General features: G+C 46.0%; 1 protein-coding gene and 1 pseudogene across 3 annotated transcripts in view; one reads left to right on the top strand and one right to left on the bottom strand.

The window, feature by feature from the left end:
• Positions 1–23,334, bottom strand: part of SNX16 (sorting nexin 16) — a 40,208-nt gene extending 16,874 nt beyond the window's left edge. For all 3 annotated transcript variants that reach the window (XM_090040245.1, XM_090040243.1, XM_090040244.1), the window contains exons 1-3: positions 23,201–23,334; positions 17,277–17,749; positions 6,910–6,996 (exon numbers count right to left, since the gene is read on the bottom strand). In XM_090040245.1, the coding sequence (XP_089896371.1) occupies positions 6,910–6,996; positions 17,277–17,648 (459 nt within the window). In that variant the 5' untranslated portion in view covers positions 17,649–17,749; positions 23,201–23,334. The remainder of the gene's footprint in view (positions 1–6,909; positions 6,997–17,276; positions 17,750–23,200) is intronic.
• Positions 23,335–24,426: 1,092 nt separating this feature from the next.
• On the top strand, positions 24,427–24,599 carry LOC149869396 (U2 spliceosomal RNA; annotated as a pseudogene).
• Positions 24,600–25,264: the final 665 nt, after the last annotated feature.

Here is a 25,264-nt window from a genome sequence, read left to right on the forward strand (position 1 = left end):
TCTAGGGCCTGTGCTGCACCTGTTCCTACTGGTCTAGACCAACTAGAGCCAGTACGTGGGGGTGGAAAGGGCAGGAAGGTCCATGGACCCAATCTGGCTCATGGGGCTGGCTCTTTGCCACTCAGCCAGACTGTGAACCCATCCTGTGCAACTCATTTGGCCCATGGGGCCAGATGACTCCGACACTCCTGATCTGGACCAATGGTTCTTAACCTCAGTGTCCACTCTTGGAGTCAGACACTCCCCACCCCTTCCCCCCACACAAAGCCAGGGTGCACAACCTGTTGTTAACATGTTAACAAGACAAATAATCCTACTGCTCATCCCCAACTTTCCCCTGCCACTGAATTTGGTGACAGGGCAAAGGTCATATTCACAGTAGACCGCTGCCCAGAAGGAGCAACAGCAGCATGCACCTATGCTGACATACCAGTGAACTCAGAGCTTTCATGCAGCTCTCAAGCCCAGGAGCCGAGTACAGTTGCCATCTGCCTCCCCACTTCTTGTCCTTCCCTTGTGGGCATAGAAAAAAACTGATAATGGATCTCTTTACAGATTGGTTTGTTCTTGACAAATCCATGCTGGTTGCTTCTTACTACTACCACCATTCCCTCCAAGTACTTAAAAATGATCAAAAGATAAAATTTGTTTCAGTATATTGCTGAATATCAATGTCAAATTGACTAGCCAGTAATTAATAATCCCATTTTAAAGAGCTTCTTTTTTAAAAGAAACCTTCATTTTAAAATGTCAAGAAATGAGAAATGTCTCTCAAATCCCAAGGAGGAAGTTAAACAGCACTGCTTTATTTCCCCTGCTAAAATTATATTGTACCATTAAGAAATATATTGGAAAACCTAGCATAGGTGCACATAAGCTTATCTTTGAGTTTGGCCATAAACAGAGACCACAAATCAAGCAAGTTTTGGGTGTTTTATGTCCTTTTAGCCCCTGAAACACATATAGACTTTTAACTCACCATTGCCCAGACCAGAACCAGCATTAATACATACTGAAGAGAGAGAGAGAGATCAATTTATCACCTCTGGTTCTTGTAAATCTTGATACCCAAGTGCCACAAAAAAAAAAAAAAAAAAAAAATGAACTAAGCAGCTACTACTCTGATCTTGAAACTTCAGAAGGATTCTTTTAGCCTCTGCCACCTCCTCAACCACTTGTCCTCCCTGCTACCCCACCTTCCTCTCTGCAGCCTTGGGACTCCCACTTCCCTTTCCCCTTTCATTTCTCCTACCCCCCACAACCTCTGTTTCCCATCCCCCCCAAATTACTCTTGCTTCAGCTCCAGCTCTGGGGCACAGAGCACATTTGAGCTCTGGCCCCACAATGGAGTAATAGCAGTAGGCACCTATACACATGCAGTGAGGCTGCTCTTAAACACTGGTATTACAAATTAATCAAGTCTGCTTGAGCATGGTAATAACCACACTCCAGGAGACTCCAGTATCACGTGCATCAGCATCCCTGCGCTGAAAAATGGCAGCAGGGCACCATAACTAAAGCTTGTTCAAGGAGCTTTAAAGCACCCCCACTGCCATTTTTCAGTGCAGAGACGCTGATACACGTGATGCTCCGGGTGCTTAAATTGAAGCGAATCTCAGAGCCGCTCTAATTAAATCACCTCCCTGTAACTCCCAGAGCACGTGTATAAACTCCCAGTGACGACAGTTCTGGCTGGCCTCAGAAGCAGGAGATGGAACAGCCATGCCCAGCAGGAGCTGGAGACAGAAAATGCTTGATCTGTGCCCCAGAACATAGCAAGGTCAGAGCAAGAGTAAGAGAGAGGGAGGTGGAGAGAGACAGGCGGGAAGAGGCTGTAGTAGCTGCAGCCCCAACCCTAGGCTATGGCTGGAACCAGAGCTGGAGCAACTGCCTGCCCCTCCACCTCCCAGTGCTTCATACTCAATTTCAAGACAAGCCTCTCCATGTGGGAGGAGGGCTATGGGATGACCTTGTCTTTGAACTCAGCAAATATGGTGGATTGGACGTTCAGTTGAGATGCATTTCCAGAGCTACTATGCATAGGACTAGTCTGGAAATTTCTGCATGGCAATGCTTTGCACCCTACCAATGTACCTAAAGATTTTTTGTATTTGCAACACAGACAAAATGCCAAACAGTCAAGTTAAAAGCTGTAATAATATTGAAAAGAGCTTTAAAACACATTTTGTGACATTTTAGCCTGCTTCCAGTTTCTTTGACAGCCTACACTACTGCAAGTGACATTTTTAATAAGGTTCCTCAAAAGTTCCTGCAGCCTTCTCTGTAGGGACCAGGATTCAGGAGAAACAGAAGCATCACGCCAAGAGGAGAAAATGAGGCAGAAGTCTATATCATGCTTGCCAGTTCTTGGCCCATTCCCTGACAAGGCTAACACAGAAGACAAATTCCTCTGCAACCACAAATTTGGGGATTGGTCTGATCCTGGGTAGAGGAGGAAGTGCCACAAGCCAGGACTCTTAAGGCGTGTCCAGATGAGTGTGCATCTGTGGTATGAGGTGCCACACACAAGCAAGTGTTTTCCTGCGCTGCTAATTTGCAGCACTGGAGAGGGAGGGCATTGACATTGGGAGATCCCAGTATATAAATCCCACCCACCCCCCGTGGTGGAAAAAAATAGGGCCGCACATATGGAACTGGAGCCTGGCTGCCTAGAGCCCTGCTCCAGTTGCCGGCCAGGCTCCCTGCTGCCAGATTGCCACTAATGGAGCCCTGGGAGGCCCCCAGGTAAGGCTGCTGGGGTCAGCTCAGGTGCTGGCCCCAGCCTCCTCTACCCCATCTGGGCAATGTGCCATGTGCCAGAGTGTGCGCGCATAGGTGTTCCCTGGAGACTAGCAACAGTGGCACATGTTGTGCTGCTGCTGTTTGTCCCCAGAGAAACACACGTGTCTGTATGTCTGGATCCGGCTTTAGAGTCTTTTAAGTACCAGTGTGAGTATCAGCATGCCCCAGCCAAGACCCAGTTCCCCCAGGCCTTCAGTCCCCTTGCTTCAGAAGGTATACGTTCATCCCTTCAACTTCAGAAGCCTGTAACATTTAAGGAAAAAGGGGAAAAAAAAAAAAATCTTTCTTGGCCTCTACAGACTACCAGCAAAAGCCCTGAAACACACATGCAATCAAACTACAAGACTTACCTCTACGTCTCAACACGAGAATTGAAATATATAATTCAACACATCACACACTAAGCCAGAATCCCCAATGTTATCACATCATCCCTTTCAGAAACCCTTTTTTGGGGGGGAAGGGGGGGGAGCAGTACAACTGTACCCCTTTTTGGCTTTGCCTCAGGTGAGCTCTCAGTGCAAGGTTTACCCAGTATTCCTGCTTTCATGTGACCCTGGAGCCCAGGGGTGAGCACTACAGTTGTCCTCTACTTTCTGCTGATCCTAAATTCAGTGGGGAATTGGGATTAAGGGGGAAGGGGGGGGGGAGAGTGAGGGGAAAGAGAGGCAAGGTGAACACTGGCAGTATTCTTCCCTGGGCTCTGATGCTGCACAAAAGCAGGGGTTCTGGCCAGACCCTGACATGATCAGCTAGTGAGCTCAGGGCTCATGTGGAGCTTCATCAGGCAGTAAGCTAAGAGCTCATTTCACAGGTGCAAACAGCTAGAGTGGGAACCTGCACTCTCTCCTTTTTCCCATTCCTGGATCAACTACTGAACTTACCTTGTCCAATCTTAAAGCAATTCAAAGTTTTTTGCCTCTGCTACTTGGCTCAGAAAACCATTCCAAACTTTTGCTATTCTGGAGTTTAGAAATTAGAAACCAATCAATTTAAAATGTATGTGCTGGTATTTGTAACAATTTTATCTTGCACTGGTGTTGGCTTCTGCATCTTTGTTTGTCCAACCCAAGAACCTCTTCTTCCTCCCAAATATTTATTCCATGAATGTACTTGGAAAAAGCCTCTCAATTTCTATTCTGTCAAATTAAACAAACCAAGCTCTTTCAGTTCTTTTATAAAGAAAGGTCTCTTTCTCTTGGCTATCTTAGAAGCTGTTTTTCAGTCCTTTCCCAATCCTTGTTATTGGTGTCTGTGACGGGATGGGACCTAGGGGTGCCATGAACTCCCCTAGCACCCCCTACTGTGCCAAGTTGGTGTCACCACGCACCCTCACCATCTCGCCCGCCATGTCTTTGATGTTCTTAATGTTTAGGGGAGGCTGCCTTTTCTGTCTACGTTGACACGATGCCCTGGTGTATCTTGGCCAATGCTCTGTCATGGTTGCCCCAGTGCACTCTAGCCTTAGGGGCTACGCGTGGCTCCTACCACCCCTGATACCACGCCCCAAGCCTTGCAGGTGTACCAGATGTTGTCTAGTCAATTCTCTTCTCTTGGCGCCCTCGCGGGCACCCCCCTGGCTCACCTCTGGGGCTTCTCGCTGCCCCTCTCGCCTCTGGGGCTTCTTGCAGTTACCCATGCCCCATGAACACTCCCTAGCTTCTCTTGCACCCGTACCTAGTGACTTATACCTCCAGGCCTTTCTCCTTTTTTCCCTTTCAGGGTCAAGCTCTTTTCCTCAGCCTAACCGTGCCCCTTCAACCCAGCTGCCAGTCAGGAGAGGGATGGAGAGAGAGAGTGCACCAACAGCCCCGTCTCTGTTTTATGGTGGTCAGCCCTGCCCCTTCTGGTCAGCTGACCCACCAGGTATTGGCCCTTAGTTCCTCCTGGTTGCCCCTAGCAACCAGCAGCTAAGCCCATACTACTGTTTTTCAGTAGCAGGCACCTTAGTGCCCTGCTACAGTGCCTGAGCGCACAATATTACACTCTATACAGTTCAACTTAATTCTATTTCTACTGTTCCATGCCACAAGAATATTTAAATACTCAGTTGTGTTCTGTGTTGGCAATATTCCTTATCTTAGTGCTGCCCACAGATTTCACAAGGGTACAGTTAATATCAGTACCAGACTTGCCAGCAAAATTGTTAAAACCAAACAGGTCCTACAACCAATCCCTGAGGGACACTACTGGCAACCAGCCTCTAGTCAGATAACCCAACTTTCAACGTAATCCACTCTAAGCTCCCTTTAAGGCAATCCTTTATCCATCTCACAAATGTTGCCTTGAACCTCATCCTGTCAAACTGAGCCAAGTTCCTAGGAGGCACAATACCAAATGTTTTGCTTAAATCTATATACATTAAGTCTACTGCATTGTTTTTATACAATAACTATATATTACCTTGTCAAAAAATAATATCAAATTAGCTTTATACAAATCTCTCTCAGAAAAGCCCATATTATACTTTGTCACATTTAGGGAGGCTTGGCTACTCCTAAAGCAGGGCTTAGATTCTTGTTAATGCTCTAAAGTTTGTCTACAAAATTTTAAAAAAATTAAATCACATTAATTAGTCTTCTATTTGAAAGAGAATTAAATCTTTGGGCCTTTGTGGATTTTATAGGTAGTTTAGAGCTGGAGTTGGCAACTTCTTGTCACTGTGGGCGTGAACTTGTAACCTGGCTCCCTTATGCAGGCCACAAATCTCTGCTTTCTTGGACAGTTTAACCTGCCTCTGCTTACCCTCACTGCAGATACCTGCAGTGAGGACAAGTGCAGGCACGAGAGCAGCTGGGAGGGCTGCAGAGAGGATTCTGTGGACAGGACAAGCAGCTCAGTACAGCTGTGTGCTACCCAATACTCTGTGCCAAGTCCAGACCTTCCTGGACCTGATCAAGTCTCTTCATTGGCCACAGGTTGTTAACCCCTGGTTTAGAGGATGACCAGTAACAGGTACCAGGACGTAAGAAGAAAACATAGGCATGTGTGCTATATACAATCCTTACTTGAAAATTCAAAACAAGCAAGACCATGATTATTGCACTCAGGTTTTCTAACAGATTGTCAGAGCTTAGTAGATCCAAGGAAAAAAGGAACATGCAGAACCAACCAAATGAGAAGAAGTTAACAGAGATGAAGAAAGCTCAACAGTGAGAGACAACTGTAAAAGCAAATATTCTTTAAAAATGAGAATGAAAATGTGTAAGCTGCTTTTAGACTACCGGAATAGGCAAAAAATGTTTACAAATATCAACGCTTTCGTGCTTCTGCTGAATGACACTAAAAGTTTACAGTTTTACAAAATTCCAAATTATTGGCCTATACGTGCTGTTTCCGAGTCTGGCAATTATTCTTTATCAGTTTCTCATAATCCAAATCAATACTTCCAGAATACATTAATTTAATACTTTACCTGAGCAGAAGATTAAGTATTTCCTGAAATACAGCTGCTCACATAAAACACTTGCTTCATCAGTAGCTTCAAATCACAACCTGTCTCATTAGGCATGGTAGATACTAACACAACAGGAGAGACTTAGCCATTATGAGCACCTTTTCTTGTAGGGCAATACCACTAGGTACTCTTGCTTCTGCATAAAGGTAGAGTTAAATTTTCTATCTATGGTAAACGCCCTGTTATCTGGCATTTTACTAACTGGCATTTCTATTAACTGGAATTTCCGACCAATCGGCTGGAAGCTGGAGGGGCAAGGAGTGGGACGGGGGACAGACGGAAACTATCCTGTGCTGCTGCTCCTGTGTGTGCAGCTGCTGCCACCCCCTCTGCCCCCCACTATGTGCAGTTCCCACCAATCCCCCCCCCCCAACTCTGCATCCAGCCAAAAACCCGTGCCTCAGGCAGCCAGCATTTTTAGATTACTGCCCCCTACTTCCTCACTCATGCCGGAAAACAGGGCTTTTACTCTATTTTGATGCATGTAGTATATTAATACATTATAAAACACTTAACTTTCACTTAACCAAACAAACAATAGTTTTTGGGAAAACATTTAAGTGGCAATTCTTTACAGAAGTTATAGTTCTCCGTGATTTCCAGTTATTAACATAATGACAAGTCAGAACTTAAAAAGTCTTAATACTCACCTTGTCGTTAAGTCTGGAGAAGTCGGTGTATCTTCTGAAAACCACCCAACTTTCCTCTGAACTTCTCTTTACCAGTATTTTGTAAACCTGTTACATAAGAATGAATAAAACACCAGCTTAAACAAAAAAGCACAGTACAGTACAATGACTGAAAGGCTAAAATCATCACTGTCTTCTTTTTGGTTCTTCAAAAATTTAGTTATAACTGAGAAGTTCAATTAAAATATTAGATCAAGGAGTTACATAGATTAAATCTTAAGATTCCCTGTAAATATTTACAACTTCTTTTTTAATATTTAGATGTGTGGCAGGGCTTTGTTGGTGCCTGCCCTTTTAAAGGCTTGAGAATGGCAGCCATTTTGAGACCCAGGATATAGGGTGTAGCAGCAGTTTGCTGCTGGCAGTCCTGAGAGATGTATCAGCTGGCGGAGCTGAGGCTATGGGGATGGAGGCAGCTCTTAGTCCTGGGCATGACTTAAAACTGCACCCTACCAGGGATGGGTGGCTTGGTGGGGCTCCTGGTGGGATGGGAGCCCCCAGGAAATGCCAGGCCCATTACCACCCCGGTGAAAGGTGGGTTGGGACACCTTAATAACCCCAGCTCCCACAACCGCGTCGGTAACCCTTTAGTAGGGCCCAAGAAGGTGGACCCATGTAAGGGAGGGTGGGTTAGTTGCTCAGACGCCTGACTTGAGGCACCCTCAAATGGTCAATGCTGGGGCCAGGACCAGAAGGGTCAAAAAGGCCAGGGGCCCACCGCGAGGAATGCCCAGAAGCAGGGGTTCTGACTGGCCTTGGAGGTGAGGCCAGGGCTTGTGTGGCCAAAGGTCCTGGGGGGGCACACCCAAGAGGGGGAAGAGTATAGGGAGCTTGGCAGCCCAGAATGAGGGCGGAGTAGGCCGCCTAATGGGAAGGGGTCTAATTGGGGTCCAGACGAGAGAATTATGGGGCCCAGTGTGGGGCTGAAAATGTTAAGAACTTAGATGCCATCTGCAAGGCATAGGCTGTGATGTAGGGGAGGGGGCTGGTAAGCACCAACCACCCACAGGTGCTCCTACCGGCAAGCAGGAATCATGAACTGCCTGGAATTGCTGCCAGTGGTGTCAGCAGCGGGGTGGCAAGCGGCGACCACCTGCAGGCACCACCAACGCTGTTGGTGGCACCTTTTTGCAGCGGGTTCACCCCCATGCTCGGGGTGCATGTGGACCCATGTACACCCCCTATGCATCGCCCCAGGGAGTCTGACCCCAGTGCTCTTTTCTGCTGAGGTCCCTTCTGACCCTAACATCTATGAATCCCTGGTATTAAAAAAAGAGATCAGCATAACATTTTAAAAATTATGGTTATACTTATTGCTACTTGAAGATCAGATGACTTTTTCTTCTAGTAATGATTCTTTGAAGCACTGTCCAATTTGAGCCCTGTATTGTCTGAAACAACTATTTCTGCATTAGGTAATGGCTCTCAAAAACATGGTTTAAAATATGCCCACAAGGAAATACAAGTCAGGACAAAAAAAAAAAAAAAAGAAAAGACCTGCAGCACTGAGTGTAAAAGCTTCCCATTCACAGAAATTTGGATAGCAAAACCAATGATGTAAACAAGAGTAACTGAGGTAGCAGTATCAAACTGAAATCACTGATCTCAAGTCAAATGTAATGCGATGATGCCACAACAGCCTTGCTTTCAACAATGAAAGAAGTTGGAAAGCGGGGAAAGAGAAGTGATAAATTAAACACGTTTCAAACACAGTAATTTGTAGAGTTTTGCAGTCAAAGTTGTACAAAATGACAGAGCACTTACACTGATGTTGAAAACAGTGAGTGTGTCTGCATCCCAAATATTTTAAAAAGCAGAAGTTTGCCAGTGTTTATAAAGAATAGAAAACAGTTCCCTCTTACGTCTTCCAAAACTAATAACAGTAACTACAGTTGTATGAATAATAGATTTACTGGCTCCACCTAAAACGGAAAAAACCCTGTTAAAACTGGAATTGACACTTTTTGTTTTCCTAGCAAACTGAGCAAAGATATTTGTTTTGGGTCAACAAGCCCTTATTTTAATTTAAAACAACCCAAACCCCTCTGATTAAATTCAGTAAAACTGAAACACATAAAAATTTTTAAATGAAATAATTACTGTTATCCCCCCAAAAATTGTTTGGAAACAAACAAGCAATGATTAGGCTAAAACAATCAATGATTTCAATATGAATTTATGAATGGTTCTGGTCAACTCCAAAGTGTACTCTTCAGCAAATATTTGGCTAGAACAATTCTATTTCCCAGCTATAAATTACTGTCTTAGCAACTTGTTCTGCAAGCTTCTGCTGGGATTCCCAACTGATAAAACAATTCACTAATAAAGTTATCATTCAATTAAGCATTAGACATGATATTTATAAATAAAAATAAATCCACAGTTGTGTTGCTTTAATTGTTGGAGATGGACTGACTAAAACACTGTTCTAAGGAAGTTTTACCATAATAAAAATGGAATTAAAATTTAAAGCAAACCTCAAAGGCAGAAAGCATTCTGAGGAGTCTAAATTTAGATCTGTTTTAGGGAATAACAGATGTTGAAAATAACATGTACAATAACTAGAGCAAGACATCCGACTTCCTGGTAACATTTAAGAAACTTCTTTGACTAAATATGCACCCTTTCACCACCTCTTCATCCTTACTAAACGCAACAGGTTTAAACAAGCTTATTGTTGTGATACCTTACCAAGGCATACTTACTGCTTTTAACATATTTTCAGTTTTAGGTAAGTAACTGAAAACATGTTGAATAGTTCCCAAGTATAAGAAACTGCACAGAGGCGATTAAAAGCATAAAAACAGCAGGAAAAAGAGAGAGAAAATATCAAAGTAAAAGTGAATACATGATACCTGAAAGCAAAATAGCGCATCTTTTCCTTCTACAATATTTTTTTTCAGTTTAGACCAAAACCAAGTCTCAAGTGTTAAAGCTCTGCATATTTGTATTTTAAAAGACATTGGCCCTAATCCTGCAAACGTTTTAGCACAGGGGTCAGCAACCCCTGGTACACATGCCATTAGTGGCATGCGGAGACATTTTTCCTGGCATGCCGGGAGGCACGCAAATTTTATTTTTAAGTTGCTGCTCCGGGCTCTCCTGTGCAGCCACAAATCGCAGCACCGCAGCAGGCCCCAGGGCAGAGCCAGGAGACTGTCCTCACCCCATGCTCCCAGGCTGCACCCTCCAGCCCAGCTGGCTCCTGGAGGGAGCTGCCCAGGCAGGCAGACACCCTGTCCCACCCGGGGCAGCACTGAAGTGCCAAGTGCTGGGGCCGGGTGGTCAGGACAGGGTCTGGGCAGCATGGGAGGAGGCGCCGCGGGCAAGCCAGCTCAGTCGGGCCCTTAGGAAGGTGGGGGCTGCCCCGGGGCTCTGCAGGCTCCAACTGTGGTGAGCGGGCAGGCGGGGGTGTCCAGGGGCACCCATGGTGGGGCCTAGCCCAGCCCGCACAGCTCCTCAGGGATGGGCCGCAGCCGCCCCACGCACATGGGGATGCTGCCTGGCTGGTGCAGGACGCCAGGCTCAGGGGGCTTCCCTCTCCAGGATCGGTCTCTCTGCATGCTGGACACAGCACAGGCAGGGCAGAGCTGTCCCCAGGGCAGGGGCCCAGCCACGGGAGCCCGGGAACAGTCACTGCAGCTGCCTCAGCCTGCCTAGGTCCTGGCCTTGCCAACCCACAACTCCCCTCAAGGGGCCAGGCCTAGGGCAGACACTGTACAGAGCCACTGTGCTGCAGGCTCCTGGATGGCTTGGCCCTGAGCACCGGCTGTGGCAGGTGTTCCCAGAGCCCAGGGAACAGCTTGTGGCTGCAGCTTCCACTCCCACTGTAGCCGGCACACACAGAGACCAAGCAGGAGGCTCTCGAGCCTAGCGTCCTGCCCCAACCCTGCTCCATCCCTATGAAGCTGCGCAGGCTGGCTGGGACCCACCTCCAGTGCTGCTGGGCCCCCTGCTGTGGCCCCAGTAGCAGAGCCCTGGAGCAGCCCCCACTCCCTGCCTGACACCAGCTATTTACTGTAAAAAAAATTAAAATAAAAAAAGCAACATTAATGATTATTAATAGTATTAAATATGCAGTGCATCCTGCCATTACCCTCTCTGCCCGAGTTTTGTTTTTGTGGCATGCCAGCACTCCAGCACCTTACAAGGTAGACGTAGTTTTTTGGGCACTCCAGCCAAAAAACGTTGCCTACCCGTTTTAGCACATGCTTACCTTGCATATACAAGCAGTTCTTTTTAAATTTGGGCTACCTGTGTACAGGCAGTCCTCGGACTTATGACACAACTGGTTCCTGAAAACCGTGTCCTTAAGTTGAAAAGTTGCAACTCGGAACCAATTTACTCATAAGAAACAATGTTATAAATGGGGGATTGATTCCTGAACCAAGGCCCAATACCCTGTTTTCACTTAAAATACCACAGAATTTTGTACTTGATCAATTATAGATGAGTAATATAGCTACATTAATGTATTTATATTGTAAATAGCAATCATATTGATTTGGAAGGACTTCTTTGAGGTGACTTTGCTGGACTTCTTAAAAGGCTCTTGGTTGGACTTTTTGAAGGGTCTTGGCTCAAGTCTTCTCAGGAGTCTTGGCTGCAGGTTTTTCTGGTATCTTGTCTGCTTTCTTAAAGAAAGTGTCCAAAGAAGTTTGGACAGATGTTCTCCAGGGAGATAAGTGACACAGCAAACTTGTTCGCTGGTGTGGCATCACATCTGATCAAGTGTTGTAAAGTTGAAACTGACGTCATAAAGTTGAAACAGGGCGTCAATTTAGGCCCTTATGAGGACAGGCTGTGGGACCTGAACCTGTTCTCCAAAAGAGAGAAGGCTGAGGGGGGATCTTGTGGCCTGTTATAAACTAGTCAGGGGGGATCAGCAGGCATTGGGGAAGTCACTGTTTCCCCGAGCACCGCCAGGAGTGACCAGGAATAACGGTCACAAGCTGGCAGAGGGTAGGTTTAGGTTAGATATCAGGAGGCGCTACTTCACAGTCAGGGCGGCTAGGGTCTGTAACCAGCTTCCAAGAGGAGTGGTGCAGGCTCCTACCCTGGGGGTGTTTAAGAGGAGGTTAGATGAACATCTTGCTGGGGTCATTTGACCCCAGTATTCTTTCCTGCAATGGCAGGGGGTCGGACTAGATGATCTGCTCAGGTCCCTTCCGACCCTACAAACTATAAAACTATGAAACTATAAATGTATGTTGTAACTGGAAACGTTGCAAGTTGAGGACTACCTGTACATTAAAACAAACATGCCTTGAAGTTGCAAACACTAAAACAACATTTATACTTCTGAGTATAAACTCAGGACTGAGGGGGCAATCTGCCACCCCGACCCCTTAGTCTGGAAAGTCTGCTGCTTCCCGGGGGCCCGCATCCGAGACATTGCGGAGAGGATCCCAGAGCTCCTCCAGCCCACAGACCACTATCCCATGCTCCTTATTCACGTGGGCACCAATGACACGGCTCGGAGGACCTCCAGACAGGTCATGAGGCGCTACAGGGATTTGGGAGCGGGGCTTAGGGGTCTGGGAGCTCAGGTGGTGTTTTCGTCGATCCTCCCAGTCTCGAGCTATGGGCTGAGGAGGGAGAGGAGGATCCACGTAGTCAACCAAAGACTGCGGAGCTGGTGTCATCGGGAAGGCTTTGGCTTCCATGACCACAGCCCGCTCTTTGGCAAGAGAGGCAGCAAGCTGCTGGGAAGAGATGGCCTCCACCTCTCCCCCCTGGGGAGGAGGTTCTTCTCAGCCAGGCTGGCTGACCTGCTCCACTGGGCTTCAAACTAAGCCAGCTGGGGGATGGGGGGACTACTGCCACTGCTGGCCTGCTGAGCAACTCTTGCAAAGCCAGCAGACCAAGGCACTTAAGGGAGCCCACCCCTGCCCCAGCCCCGGTACAATCTGTGGGCAAGGCAAGAGCCCCCAAGGGGACAATTGCCTGCTTGTACACTAATGCCAGGAGCCTGGGCAACAAAGAGGAGGAGCTCATCCTCCTGCTCAGTGCAAAGAATTATGATGTCATTGGGATAACGGAGACCTGGTGGGACTCCACCCATGACTGGACCACGGGGATAGAGGGCTATACCCTGTACAGGAGGGATCGTGTTGACAGAAGGGGCGGGGGTGTAGCTCTCTATGTGAAGGAAAGCTACATGTCCCTGCAAGCTGATGTTGGCGACCAGCATGGACAGCTAGAGACCCTCTGGGGAATATGGCACAGGGGACACAACGGTGGGAGTCTACTACAGACCTCCTACTCAAAGTCCTGAGCTTGACCAGGAGTTCGCCCGGGAACTGACTGAGGCCGCTTGCTCCAGGACCTTGGTTGTCATGGGTGACTTCAATTACCCGGACATCTCGTGGGAAGATCACTCAGCTAAATCTGAGCGGGCGCAAAGCTTTCTCTCGTGTGTGGATGACCTCTACTTGACTCAAGAAGTTTATGGGCCAACAAGAGGCAAAGCGCTGCTCGACCTGGTACGGACTACGGGGGACGACCTAATCGGCAACCTAGTGATGGATGGGAAGCTGGGTGACAGTGACCATGAGCTGATCACCTTTACCATCCGCCGTAAAGTTGGCAAGTCAGTCAGCAACACAGAAGTCCTTGACTTCAGAAAAGCCGACTTTGACAAGCTCAAGAGGCTTGTCGGTCAGGCCCTCAGGGACCATGACCCCAGGGAGATGGGAGTTCAAGAAGAGTGGTTGCTTCTCAAGGAAGCGATCCTCAGTGCACAAGCTAAATCTATTCCAACATGGAGGAAAGGCAGCAAGAAGGCCTAGCGGACCTCCTGCGGCTAAAAAGGAAAGCCTACAAAGGATGGAGGACAGGATTCACCTCCAAGGAGGATTATTCTGCACTAGTCCGGTCCTGCAGGGAGCAAACCAGGAAAGCCAAGGCTGCAACTGAACTCCAACTAGCTTCAAGCATAAAGGACAACAGAAAGTCCTTTTTCAGATATGTGGGGAGCCGGAGGAAAAGCAAGGGCAACGTTGGACCCCTGCTAAACCAGATGGGGCAACTGACAACTGACGCCCAGGAAAAAGCCAACCTATTAAATAGGTACTTTGCGTCAGTCTTTCATCAGTCACACGGGATGCCCATGCCTGCTATGGGACAGGGAAATCTGGGTGAGGGCGATCCCCTACCCTCCGTCAATGCTGACCTCGTGAAGGAACACCTTGAGAAGCTGGATACCTTCAAGTCAGCCGGCCCTGACAATCTGCACTCCAGGGTACTCAAGGAGCTGGCGAGCAGCATAGCCCAGCCCCTGGCATGGATCTTTGAAAACTCCTGGCACTCTGGTGTAGTGCCCGAAGACTGGAAGAAGGCCAATGTGGTGCCGATCTTCAAGAAAGGGAGGAGATCCGGCTACTACAGGCCCATTAGCCTGACTTCTATCCTGGGGAAGATCTTAGAAAAGTTTATTAAGGAGGCCATCCTTGAGGGACTGGCCCAGGCTAACATACTAAGGGACAGCCAGGACGGGTTTCCTTCTATGACCAGGTGACCTATCACCTGGATGAGGGAGAAGAGATTGATGTCATATATCTTGACTTCAAAAAAGCTTTTGATCTGGTATCCCATGATCACCTCTTGGCCAAACTGCCCAGTTGTGGCCTTGGCTCCACCACAATCCGCTGGCTGGGAAACTGGCTCCGTGGTCGGACCCAGAGGGTTGTAATTGATGGCAGTCACTCATCGTGGTGCCCTGTGACCAGTGGGGTCCCTCAAGGCTCTGTCCTTGGACCCAATACTGTTCAACATCTTCATTAATGATGTGGACATTGGAGTCAGGAGTGGACTGGCCAAGTTTGCCGATGATACCAAACTTTGGGGCAAAGTATCCACGCCAGAAGATAAGTGGGTGATCCAGGCTGACCTGGACAAGCTCAGCAAATGGGCAGATAAGAACCTCATGGTGTTTAACACTGAAAAATGCAAGGTTCTCCACCTTGGGAGGAAAAACCTGCAGCATCCTTATAGGCTCGGCAGTGCTACGTTGGCTAGCACTACAGAAGAAAGAGACTTGGGGGGGTCATCATTGACCACAAGATGAACATGAGCCTGCAATGCGATGCTGCGGCTAGTAAAGCGACCAAAATGCTGGCTTGCATCCATAGATGCTTCTCGAGCAAATCCCAGGACGTCATTCTCCCCTTGTACTCGGCCTTGGTGAGGCCGCAGCTGGAGTACTGCATCCAGTTTTGGGCTCCACAATTCAAAAAGCATGTGGAGAAGCTTGAGAGTCCAGAGAAGAGCCACACGCATGATCAGAGGTCAGGAATACAGATCTTACGATGACAGGCTGAGAGCCATGGGACTCTTTAGCCTGGAAAAGCGTAGGCTCAGGGGTGATCTGATGGCCACCTATAAGTTTATCAGGGGTGACCACCAGGATCTGGGGGAACGTTTGTTCACCAGAGTGCCCCAAGGGATGACGAGGTCGAACGGTCACAAACTCCTGCAAGACCGTTTCAGGCTGGACATAAGGAAGGATTTCTTTACTGTCCGAGCCCCCAAGGTCTGGAACAGTTTGCCAGCGGAGGTGGTTCAAGCACCTACATTGAACACCTTCAAGAGTAAATTGGATGCTTATCTTGCTGGGATCCTATGACCCCAGCTGACTTCCTGCCCTTTGGGCAGGGGGCTGGACTCGATGCTCTCCCGAGGTCCCTTCCAGCCCTGATGTCTATGAAATCTATACTTACCCTGATCTTTGGCATTTGATGATGCTTCTGTTTTTATTTTAAATGAAGTTGAAGGTGGTTGTTGTAGCATTTCATAATAGTGTAACAAGAGAATTCATTGCTACAGTTTTGAAGCTGATGTTAGTAACCTGCTAACTTATTATACGATAACCCATGTGAGATTCATCCTGAATACGAAGAAGTTTTAGTAAGGCAATTAAACTGAGTTTGTATGAAGTTTTTCTTCTTCTTCTCTCTATTTTTAATAAGAATATATTTCTAAAATGCAAAAGCCATTGGCTTCCACTTGCTACTAATGTAAAAGAAATTGTAGAGACAAAAAGTCACAGTTCCTTGAATCATTTAGGGGGCGTGGGGTTTAGTTTGTGATGAACATCATTTTCCTAATTAATGTTTTGAAAATGTACACATTTTTTTCCTCCATTAGTAGGGACAACTTTCTCCAAGTCCAAGATGACCACTTACCTGTATTAATGAAATATTTTAACCCAGTGGTGCTGAACCTTTCAGCCCCAAAGGCGAGATGAGTGGTCTAGGGCTAGTCTGCAGACCAGACAGAGCCCTGTGCACCAGCATTGGGCCTTAGGGCCCATCACTACCCCCTCCCTGCCCCATCCAACAGGATTGAGCCACAGGGGCGCAACAGCACCCTCACCCACCTCCACAATTAGGTCCTGGAGGGCTGGAGCTGTCCCAGTGTCCTGGGATTAGGCCCTAGGGCCCAGAACTGCCCCTGCCCAGACCTGTGCACTGAGGTCAGGTGCCCAGTCCAGCATACAGGGCCAGAGGCTCCCTATGGAGTTAGAAATTTGGCAGCAGGAAAACAGTGCCACTACTCCTCTGCTGCCAAATTTCTGGACCTATGGGGAGCCCTGTGAACAGAATGGCATGGTACTACGAACCACATCTGTCTTGTAGGTTAGAGGTTGAGCACCTCTGCTTTAACCAAATCCACTAAAACCGCCTCTTTATCATGTTATATCTAAACAAGGTGTCAAAAAAATTAAAAATCTAGTGGGTATGTTCAGAAGATGAAAAAAACTGAGCTGAGATTCTGACATGAGATGCTAGGCATGTGATTATTTGCAGCTTCTTGCACATATACTCATATACAAGTGTTTGGAATAGAACAAGCCTATTACAATTAAGAAGCCAACCTTTGAATATTTAGAAACTGTTCAGCATGTTATTTGGGCATTTTAGTATATTTTTACATTATTCAACAGTTGAAAAGGAAAAACATGAAACTTGTTCAATGCCAATTTTAAGACAGATATTTCCAGATATTATAATATAAAAATAGTTTAGGATCACTTGGTATTTGTTTACATAAAGAATTTTTTACCTTTTGAAGGAAGAACAAGCCCCTATGGTAAGATATTTGGAGCAAAGTGAACCAGCTCTATTCAACCGACTCTTTTACTGCCTCAACTTTCCCATCTGTGCAATGGGGATAATACACCCCTCTCTCTCTCTCTCTCTCATTCTTAGAGTGCTGCAAATATCAGTTTAGCTTTTAAGAGTAACTTGAGGTTTGTGGATTAAGGATAAATTCATTTTTTCCAGCAAACTGAATGGAATAACTACATTTCCCTGGAACAAACTTACAGTGAATTTTGCCCTTTCTTCCATCACCTCATAACCCAGTATCGTAGGTGTGGATGGCCGATCTTCCCAGCTCCCAGAATCTGTGTTCTGCTCTACATCTTCCATAGGCCGTGTACAATATTCAATGGATGTGTCTGTACCTGTAAATTTAGTCCTAACAAGTGGGCTACTATTAACAGATGATGTAGAGCCAATCTGGTCAGGCACACTCATCTTTTTAAAACTACCACTGGTAGAGTCCTCCAACTGTCCTTTTGAAGAATTTAAGCTTGTTGAGATGCTCCCAAAGGAAGACCTTCTTTGGTTTCTGTTTGTTGTGAAGTTGGAAGAATTTCCTATAGGAATAGGTACAGGAACATATGGGGTTGTCATCCTTCATTAGATAACCTCAAATTTACACTTCCTTATTCAAAAGTTTAAAATGTATTCACTCTGTAAACCATTTTTCTTGTCTCCTCAGGAACATAATATATCTAAGGGAAAAAAAAAAGAAGGCACTGAAATTACTGTCTTGATGTTTCTATAACAAACTCAACATTAAAAGATTACTTTTAGAAGAATCCTCATTTCAATTAAAACAGTTAAACTAGCTTTTGAGGCAACACCAAAATCAATGTAATGTTTTAATTTTAAGGATGCAATTTAGGAATCTTACCTCCTAAAATCAAAAAGAAGTAAAATTTAAGTATCACGTGTCCAACTACACCATCCTGAAGTAAAAAATATATATTAACACCAAACTTTGCTGCTAGAACAGTTGATAGGATGTATATTACATAAAGATGTATGGCATTAAAAAAAGTTGCAGCACTTTAGAATACTTAGTGGGCATGTATACATGAGCAACTACTGTGCAGTGGTTACTGTGCATTTTTTTAATAACTGTAAAATCAAGTATTAAATAAATATGCAGTAACTGGAGTTACTGAACAGTAGCGCCACTGAACATCTTTTTAGTGATGCTACTCTGCGCTGCCTAATAATACTGCACGGTGGTATATTAGTACTATCTGTGCTGTGACACATTACCATGCAGTACAATTTGGCTACTGCATAGTTAGCATAATGTGTAGATGCACCTGGTGTAAACAAAACTGCTTATTTTCTGAATTCTCACCAAATTATCTCACATCTTAAGGATCATGCTTTGTGAATCAAACCTGTGTGAATAAGTGATCTGCATATCATGAATCAAAGAAAACACATTAAACTGCATGTGATGATGGAACAGAAGATCTATTTTACATACCAGTCACTGCAGTGCATCTTTTCAAATCAAGTTAAGTCTGAAAAACACCCAGTTGTGTTTGCAGCACATAATATTGCAAACATTTGTAACAAAGTTAATTGTGGCACATTAAGTGATTTGAATTGATAGTAATTAAGCATAAGACACATATACAAGAAAACTAGGGCAGTGATAATGATAATTCTTTTATTCTGGCAGCCAAGCAAACAAACAAACAAAAAAATTGTAAGAGGTTTGGGTCAGATTAAACTGCATTTAAAATGTTGCTTTCACATCAATATGAAAATAAAACATTTTGTTTTGCTTCAAACAGAACAAACATTTTTTGTTCAGGCAGCTGTAAGAAAAACAGAAGAAATGAAGGGCTAGATTATCAACACTCAGTCCTGACTAGCTCAAGAACCACATGAGTAGCCAGAGTTAACTAAGAGCCATAACAAAATTTACTCTATGTAAAATTGTAGGCAACACTGCAGATCAAAAGGAAAAAATAAAAAAAACACAGCATATTACTTAGCATCTGCACACTCTAGCACAGAAAAACACTTCAAAAGTGTTAAACCTTTTTAGCGCTTACTGACTTGTAGGAAAAGCATTTACAATGCATACAGGGAAAAAAACAAAACCTCAAACTGATAACATTTTCTGTGAAAGCTCCAGGTGACAAGATGAAGAGGCATTTTTAGCTTGGGAGCTATACAGTCTGAGTATCACTAGACTAGATTTAGCAGAAACGGCAGCCTTTTCTTTTATCCCTCACATCTTCTGAGGGGCTGGAAGATTGTACTAGCTTATTCTGGGGTAGGGAACTCTCTGACTGTCAGTATTCCACTTCATATAAATAGTTAAGGAGACTCTGGAACAAGGACCAGCATCCAAGTGGCCTAATCAATGGGCTCTCTTGCTCTCTCTCAGCAACAATTTCCAGGTTTCATGCACAGTGAAACAGTGTTAACAGGAGGGAGGAGGAAAACCTCTCCCAAAACATCTTTGAGTTTGTGACCAGGAACCTTTCCTGAGAGGTGAATGCCTAGAAAGATGCATTCAACAGTGGTTCAGATTATGAGGAGTTGCTGATCAAACAAAAAGAGGACCTCTACCAGATCCCAGAAGTTTAATTCTATGTAGAACGGTCAGTTTTTGAATGAGCTAGGGGCACACTATTATCAAATTAGTCCAACATACTGCTGTGTGTGGGCCAGGAAGAGAAACATGTACATGTATTATACCAGTATCTTTCATACATAAATTTTGTGAGAACACATCTTTGGAGATGATACAGTTTTAAATTCTCAATATCCAAAACCAGATTTTTTACTTATCATAATTTGCTAATAATAGCATTTAAAATTATAATAAATGAAAGTTAGACTCTTCTCCTGAAAACGAGATCATCAACTAAAGAAAACAGTGCAAACGAGTGCCCAATATTTCCTTATAAAATAATATTAGTGTTGTCTACAAATATATTTGGGCAGAGTAAAAACGCTAGGGAGGCAGCAGCAAAAAGAAATGTTGATAAAACATTTTTAGGCAAATAACTGCAACAGGACTTGCAGCAACACACTAAGGATGACAGATGAAGGTTGATTTTAAGTGAGCTACCCAACTACCGTATTAAAGTTTTATGTGGCTTTCACATTTCATTACAAGCAAAACAGAGAAATCATTGTATTCCCTGTCAGCTTGCATAGCTATGTATAAACAAATCATTTGTCCCCACCCTCTCGTAATAGGTAAAAGAAAGTCAAGCAGGTTTGTTTTATCTAGAACTTGAATTCGCCTATGTTTCAGAAGAGATGTGTTCCTGTTCAAACCCTGTTTTTGGGCCAGTTCAAGTTAAGAATGAACTAGGAAGAGAGAATATTCACCTTTAAAGCTGCTGACAGCAGATGATGAATTGCTGAACACACACAAGAAAGGATTAGATTCCAGGGTGTTTATGCCATCACTTACAAAACAACAGCACACTAACTTTCTCTGTTTATGCTTCTCCCTTCTGGAAGCGAAGCATACAGAATTTGTTAACATTATAAACGAAATATGTCTGAACTGAAAGAGTTTTGGTTGCTGTTAACAGTTGAAAATTCAGTGCATTTTTCTTTAGACCTAGCAATGTTAAAGAAATTTAAACCCAAAAGCTGCAAATATTGTTTCATTATTTAGAAACTGTAATTTTTTTAAAATTGTTTTTAGAAATAAATCCCCATATGGTCCCCCTGTACTGCTTCCTGGTTGACTAAAAAAAAGGTTAACTGACTTCACTGACCAGTCTCCTTTCAGGATTTGGGTTTCAGACACCATGATAAAAAGCTGGTTTAAAGACTACAGGTGGTTTTTTTCCTTTTTTTAGTTGTAAATGCATTTCTATTGGGCTCAGCTTCTATAGAAGCCTCCTTTTTACAAATATTTGTCCCAAAGAAAAGCTGACATGGTCAACTTTATTGCTTGTTTGTTAGATGTTTATTTTCAGCTTATATTATTGTCCGGACATTTAAGAAGCCTGACCGTGCAAAGTGCTAAGAGCTGCTACTTCTCAAGGGATCTAACAAAGTTGAGAACCACTGTCCCATAACCTGGTGGTTGGGACACTCTCTCACAGGGTGGATTTAATGTAAATCAAATAGATTTAAATCACAATTTAAATCATTGTCTCAAAATGTGCATTCTTGTTGTTTGATATTCTCTATTCATTTTACTTTTTGAAACTCTGCACTCTTAGAGAAAGGCAAGGGCTTGACTCTGGGTACACAAACTTTCAGAGAGACAAGAGGGTGGGTAATCATCAGGTCTGTTATATCTCATTTCCATGCACTGCTAACAAGGATGTTCTCTCTCGAGACAAATTCACAGTTTATGAACTGAAACTAAGCATCACAGAGATGCTTAATGGGATCTCCTAGAGCAGTGGTTTCCAGCCTTTTAAATTGGAGATCACTTTTGGAATTTAAAAGGAAGCCAAAATCTACCCTGTGCCATCGACACCCTTCCTTGGGGCCTCCACTGGGGTGCACACAGCAGCAGGAGCCCCCCCGCTCCCCCGGATGAGCCTCCTGGGCTTGATCCTCCTACCTCCTCCCCTGGCCAGGGTCCCACTTACCAGGCTGTTCCTGCACTGTGTCCCTCACTGCCGGGCCCCAATCTAGCCCCTTCCCATCCCCCACCAACTGACCTGCTGGGCTGGGAGGGGAGCACACGCGTATGCATATGCATACTCAGCCCCCCTCCAGCCCAGGATCAACTGCAAGAGGCTTGGGGTTGATCCCAATTGACCGGCTGGTGACCACTGTTCTAGAGACTGAGCACTCAGTCCATTGGATAGAGGGTTTTCTTTAATCTTTACTAATCTATAGAGGAGCCTCTGGGAACCCCACAAGATTGGGCGCCTAATATACGCCGTGGTCTGTTATAACCTATTTATAAAACTTTTCTAAAATAGTTACGTGAATATATTGTCTCAAATAGTATATAATTAGAAGTTATAATTCCTATTCTATGATGATATCTCTGAACTTTAACATATCTTAAAATACAAGTCTCTCTATAGGTTTGTTTTATTTTTTTAAGACGCTTTTAAAAAAACAAAAATCTGATTAAATAAGAAAAGTGATTTAAATTAAAATATTTGATTTTTTGAATTTTTAAAAAGCAATGTTAACTTTTTATCCACCCTGCTGTGTCAGGAGGGATAGGATCCAGTCCCCTCAGGTAGAGGAGGTTCAATGCTGGGTCTCTAGCCAATGTACCGTTAAATAAAAGGAGGACATCTCTCTCCGCACTGCCCTCCCCACCCTCCAAAGCTTAGCAAGCTTAGCCCTGACATTTCTTTCAGGTGAAAGCAATAAGCAGGCCTGACCTGAATTCCCAGTTAGTCTGGGGCTGCTGGTTGTAGCCATGTTGGTCTAAGGCAGCGGTTCCCAAACTGTGGTACGGCTACCACCAGTGGCACGCACGCAACCTGCCAGTAGCACACATTGATGGCTTTATTATAATTACTTTATATGACAAAAATTTGCTGGTGGTACTTAAGGTTGTATTGTTTTTAAACTGGTGGCACACTATCTGTCAGAGTTTGGGAACCCCCAATCTAAAGACATAGGCAGACATGGTTCTTTGGGTAGATGTGATATCTTTTATTAAACCAGCTAAGTAGTTGGAAAAAGTGTTTGGTTGTAAGCTTTGAGGCACAAACACCCTTCTTTGGGCACTGGAGCGAGCCTGCTCTTGGTTTGCAGTTACTTTTGGGGTGAGCATTTTTCACCAAACTGCTCTTGATGGAAACGCACAGCTGAATCCCCGGCCCCCAGAGCCAAACTCTGCCTCGCCAAGGAAGCTGCCGGCATAAAGCAAATCTGCTCAGCGGCCAGCCCGCCGGCTTTCAAGGCCCCCGGAGCAGACGGAGACAGCGGCCCGGCCGCACAGCGCTGCCGTCCCTCCTCGGGGCGCCGCCACCGAGCAGCCCACGGACCTGCCGTGCGGGGCAGCACGGGCGCCTCTCCGCAGCCGGCTACTCTCGTAATCTGCGACCCCGCCGAGCCACCTTCCGTCTCCTTCCCCAGCTTTGCCCGGGGGGCGGTCGCCTCCAACCGCTTCCCAGCTCGCGGCTGCCTTGGACATCCCCGGGGCGACGCATCCCATCCCATCCCGTCTCGGCCCGGCCGCTGCCCTCGCTCACCTGCCAGCGCCGCCGCCCGCAGGAAGGGAGTAGGGCAGCCCCTGCCGTTGCCGGAAACTGCGGAACAAGCCCCGAGCACGCGGCAGGCTGAAGCGCGGGGGCGGGGTCACGGCCTCCTACCTGCGGCGACGCCGGCCCGCATTGGCCGAGCGCGGGACTACACGTCCCGGCGTGCAACGCGGCTGGAACGCCCGTCCGCCGTGCAATGCGGTTCTCCCTGCGGCGCGTTGCATGCTGGGGGCTATAGGAGCCGCCGCGCGTGGCTGAGGCGCGACGCGTTGGGGGCTCGCGGCGCTTGGCGGCTGCTTGTGTCCCGTAGGAGCGGAAGGGGGGTTACCATTGGCCTCCTGGCGCGGGAGCCCAGTGTGTGGGCGGGGCGGTGTTGGGCTGCCAGGCCCCCGGGGTTGCTGTGGAGTGTCCCAGGATTAGATAGACATCTCCAGGAGACAGCTGAGAGCAGATAACAGGGCATTCATTCAAATAAATGTTTTCGCTCGATCTGAGCCTTCAAGAGGCCGAGAAGCGAAATGTTGAATCGGATTTAGACAGAAGCCCAGTGGGTTTTTAAAATGGCGTAGTCATACGCCCCTACCGCCCACGGGGCCAGATTAACATAGGCAAACTAGGTACATGCCTAGGGCCCTAAGTGAGGAAGGGGCCCAGTTACGCTTATTTTCCATATCATAATTATGGAGTGAAAAAAATAAATGCACAGTATTAAGCGTGGCCCGCAAGTTTGTTTGCCGCGAGGGCCCGCTCAAGAGCCCCGCCCCTTCCCTGACTCCCCAACACCGGCACAGACACACTCAGCCTGCAGGTGCCTGGCTGACGCACAGAGCATGTGATGCCCCGTCTCCAATTAACTTCCTCCGTTGCCTCCCAGCCTCAAGCAAGTCCTTGCTAGAGCAGAGGCACAGAAACATCCTCGGCGTTAGCTGATGTTTTAAAAAACTGCCCGGACAGAGATGGGAAGACCCAAAAAGGGAGCATGTCCGAGAAAACCTGGATGTATGGTAACCCTACAGGGTTTTTTTTTTAAGCGAATGTAAGCAGAGAGGGTCAGGGAAGGTAAAGGTGTGTCTGTAACCTGCACAGAAGTGACCTTCAGCTTTTCCGGTCCTCTGTGCTGTGTTGGAGCCCAGCTGGGCAGGGCTTATGCTTGTGTGAGTACTGCAGTATGAAAAAAAAAAAATGATTCAGATAGGGATACTTACCTGGCAGGGGAGACACCATGATCAATCAGGTGGTTTTCCCAGGGTAATTGTCTCTGATATGTCCTCCATAGGAGGTCTATATTGAGCAGATTCTTTTTGGTATTGGGTGGTGGAACCGGAGCGTGCTCCATCCACTCCATGCATTGACCTGGTATTCCAGTGCTTCCAGGACCGGTGCAAAAAAAAAAAAAAAAAAGGGAACAAGCCAGGAGCCACCTAACTGCTTTAGCACTGGGCTTTTCCAAGCCAAAGTGCTCCGGGAGCAGGTTCTGGTCCCTGCTTGGGTGGGACAGATGCATGTCATCCCTCCTCCTGTGGGAAGGAGGAGAGAAAAGAAGCAATGATTGCAGCGATTGGCTCTGCATTTGTTGCCTATGCAGAGGTTTTGTCTCCCAAGATAAATTCTCTGGGAAGCCACTTCACACCAGTTGTTTCCTAGTTATTTTTTCCCTCCTGAGTCGTCACTTTTACTCTGGGAGAAAAAAATTACAAGTATCTATATGGTAGTGGTTTCTCCTGAGAGAGCAGAGACTCTCCATGGAGAAACTGAATGTCTATCCAAACTCAAAGTTCAAACAGTGAGCAGTCCCTGTTTCCTGCTTGCACACCTCTGACTTACCACTAGAGGGCTGGAGAGCAGGCCACCTGGGCTCTATTCTTGCTGGGGTAAGGGGAGGGGCTGGGAGCAGTGCATTCTGGGATGCTGGAGGACTACACATTGCTGGTTTTATCTCCATGCAGCAGAAATTATCCTAATGAGATGGGTAGCATGACCCAGAATTAACCCTTACCTAAAGTAGCATAACTTTGAGATGTTGTGAGGTTAGATAGAATGAGTTAACAAGCATTA

The sequence above is a fragment of the Crocodylus siamensis genome, chromosome 3 (assembly GCF_052110815.1).
Source record: "Crocodylus siamensis isolate JL-2025a chromosome 3, ASM5211081v1, whole genome shotgun sequence".
NCBI lineage: Eukaryota > Metazoa > Chordata > Crocodylia > Crocodylidae > Crocodylus > Crocodylus siamensis.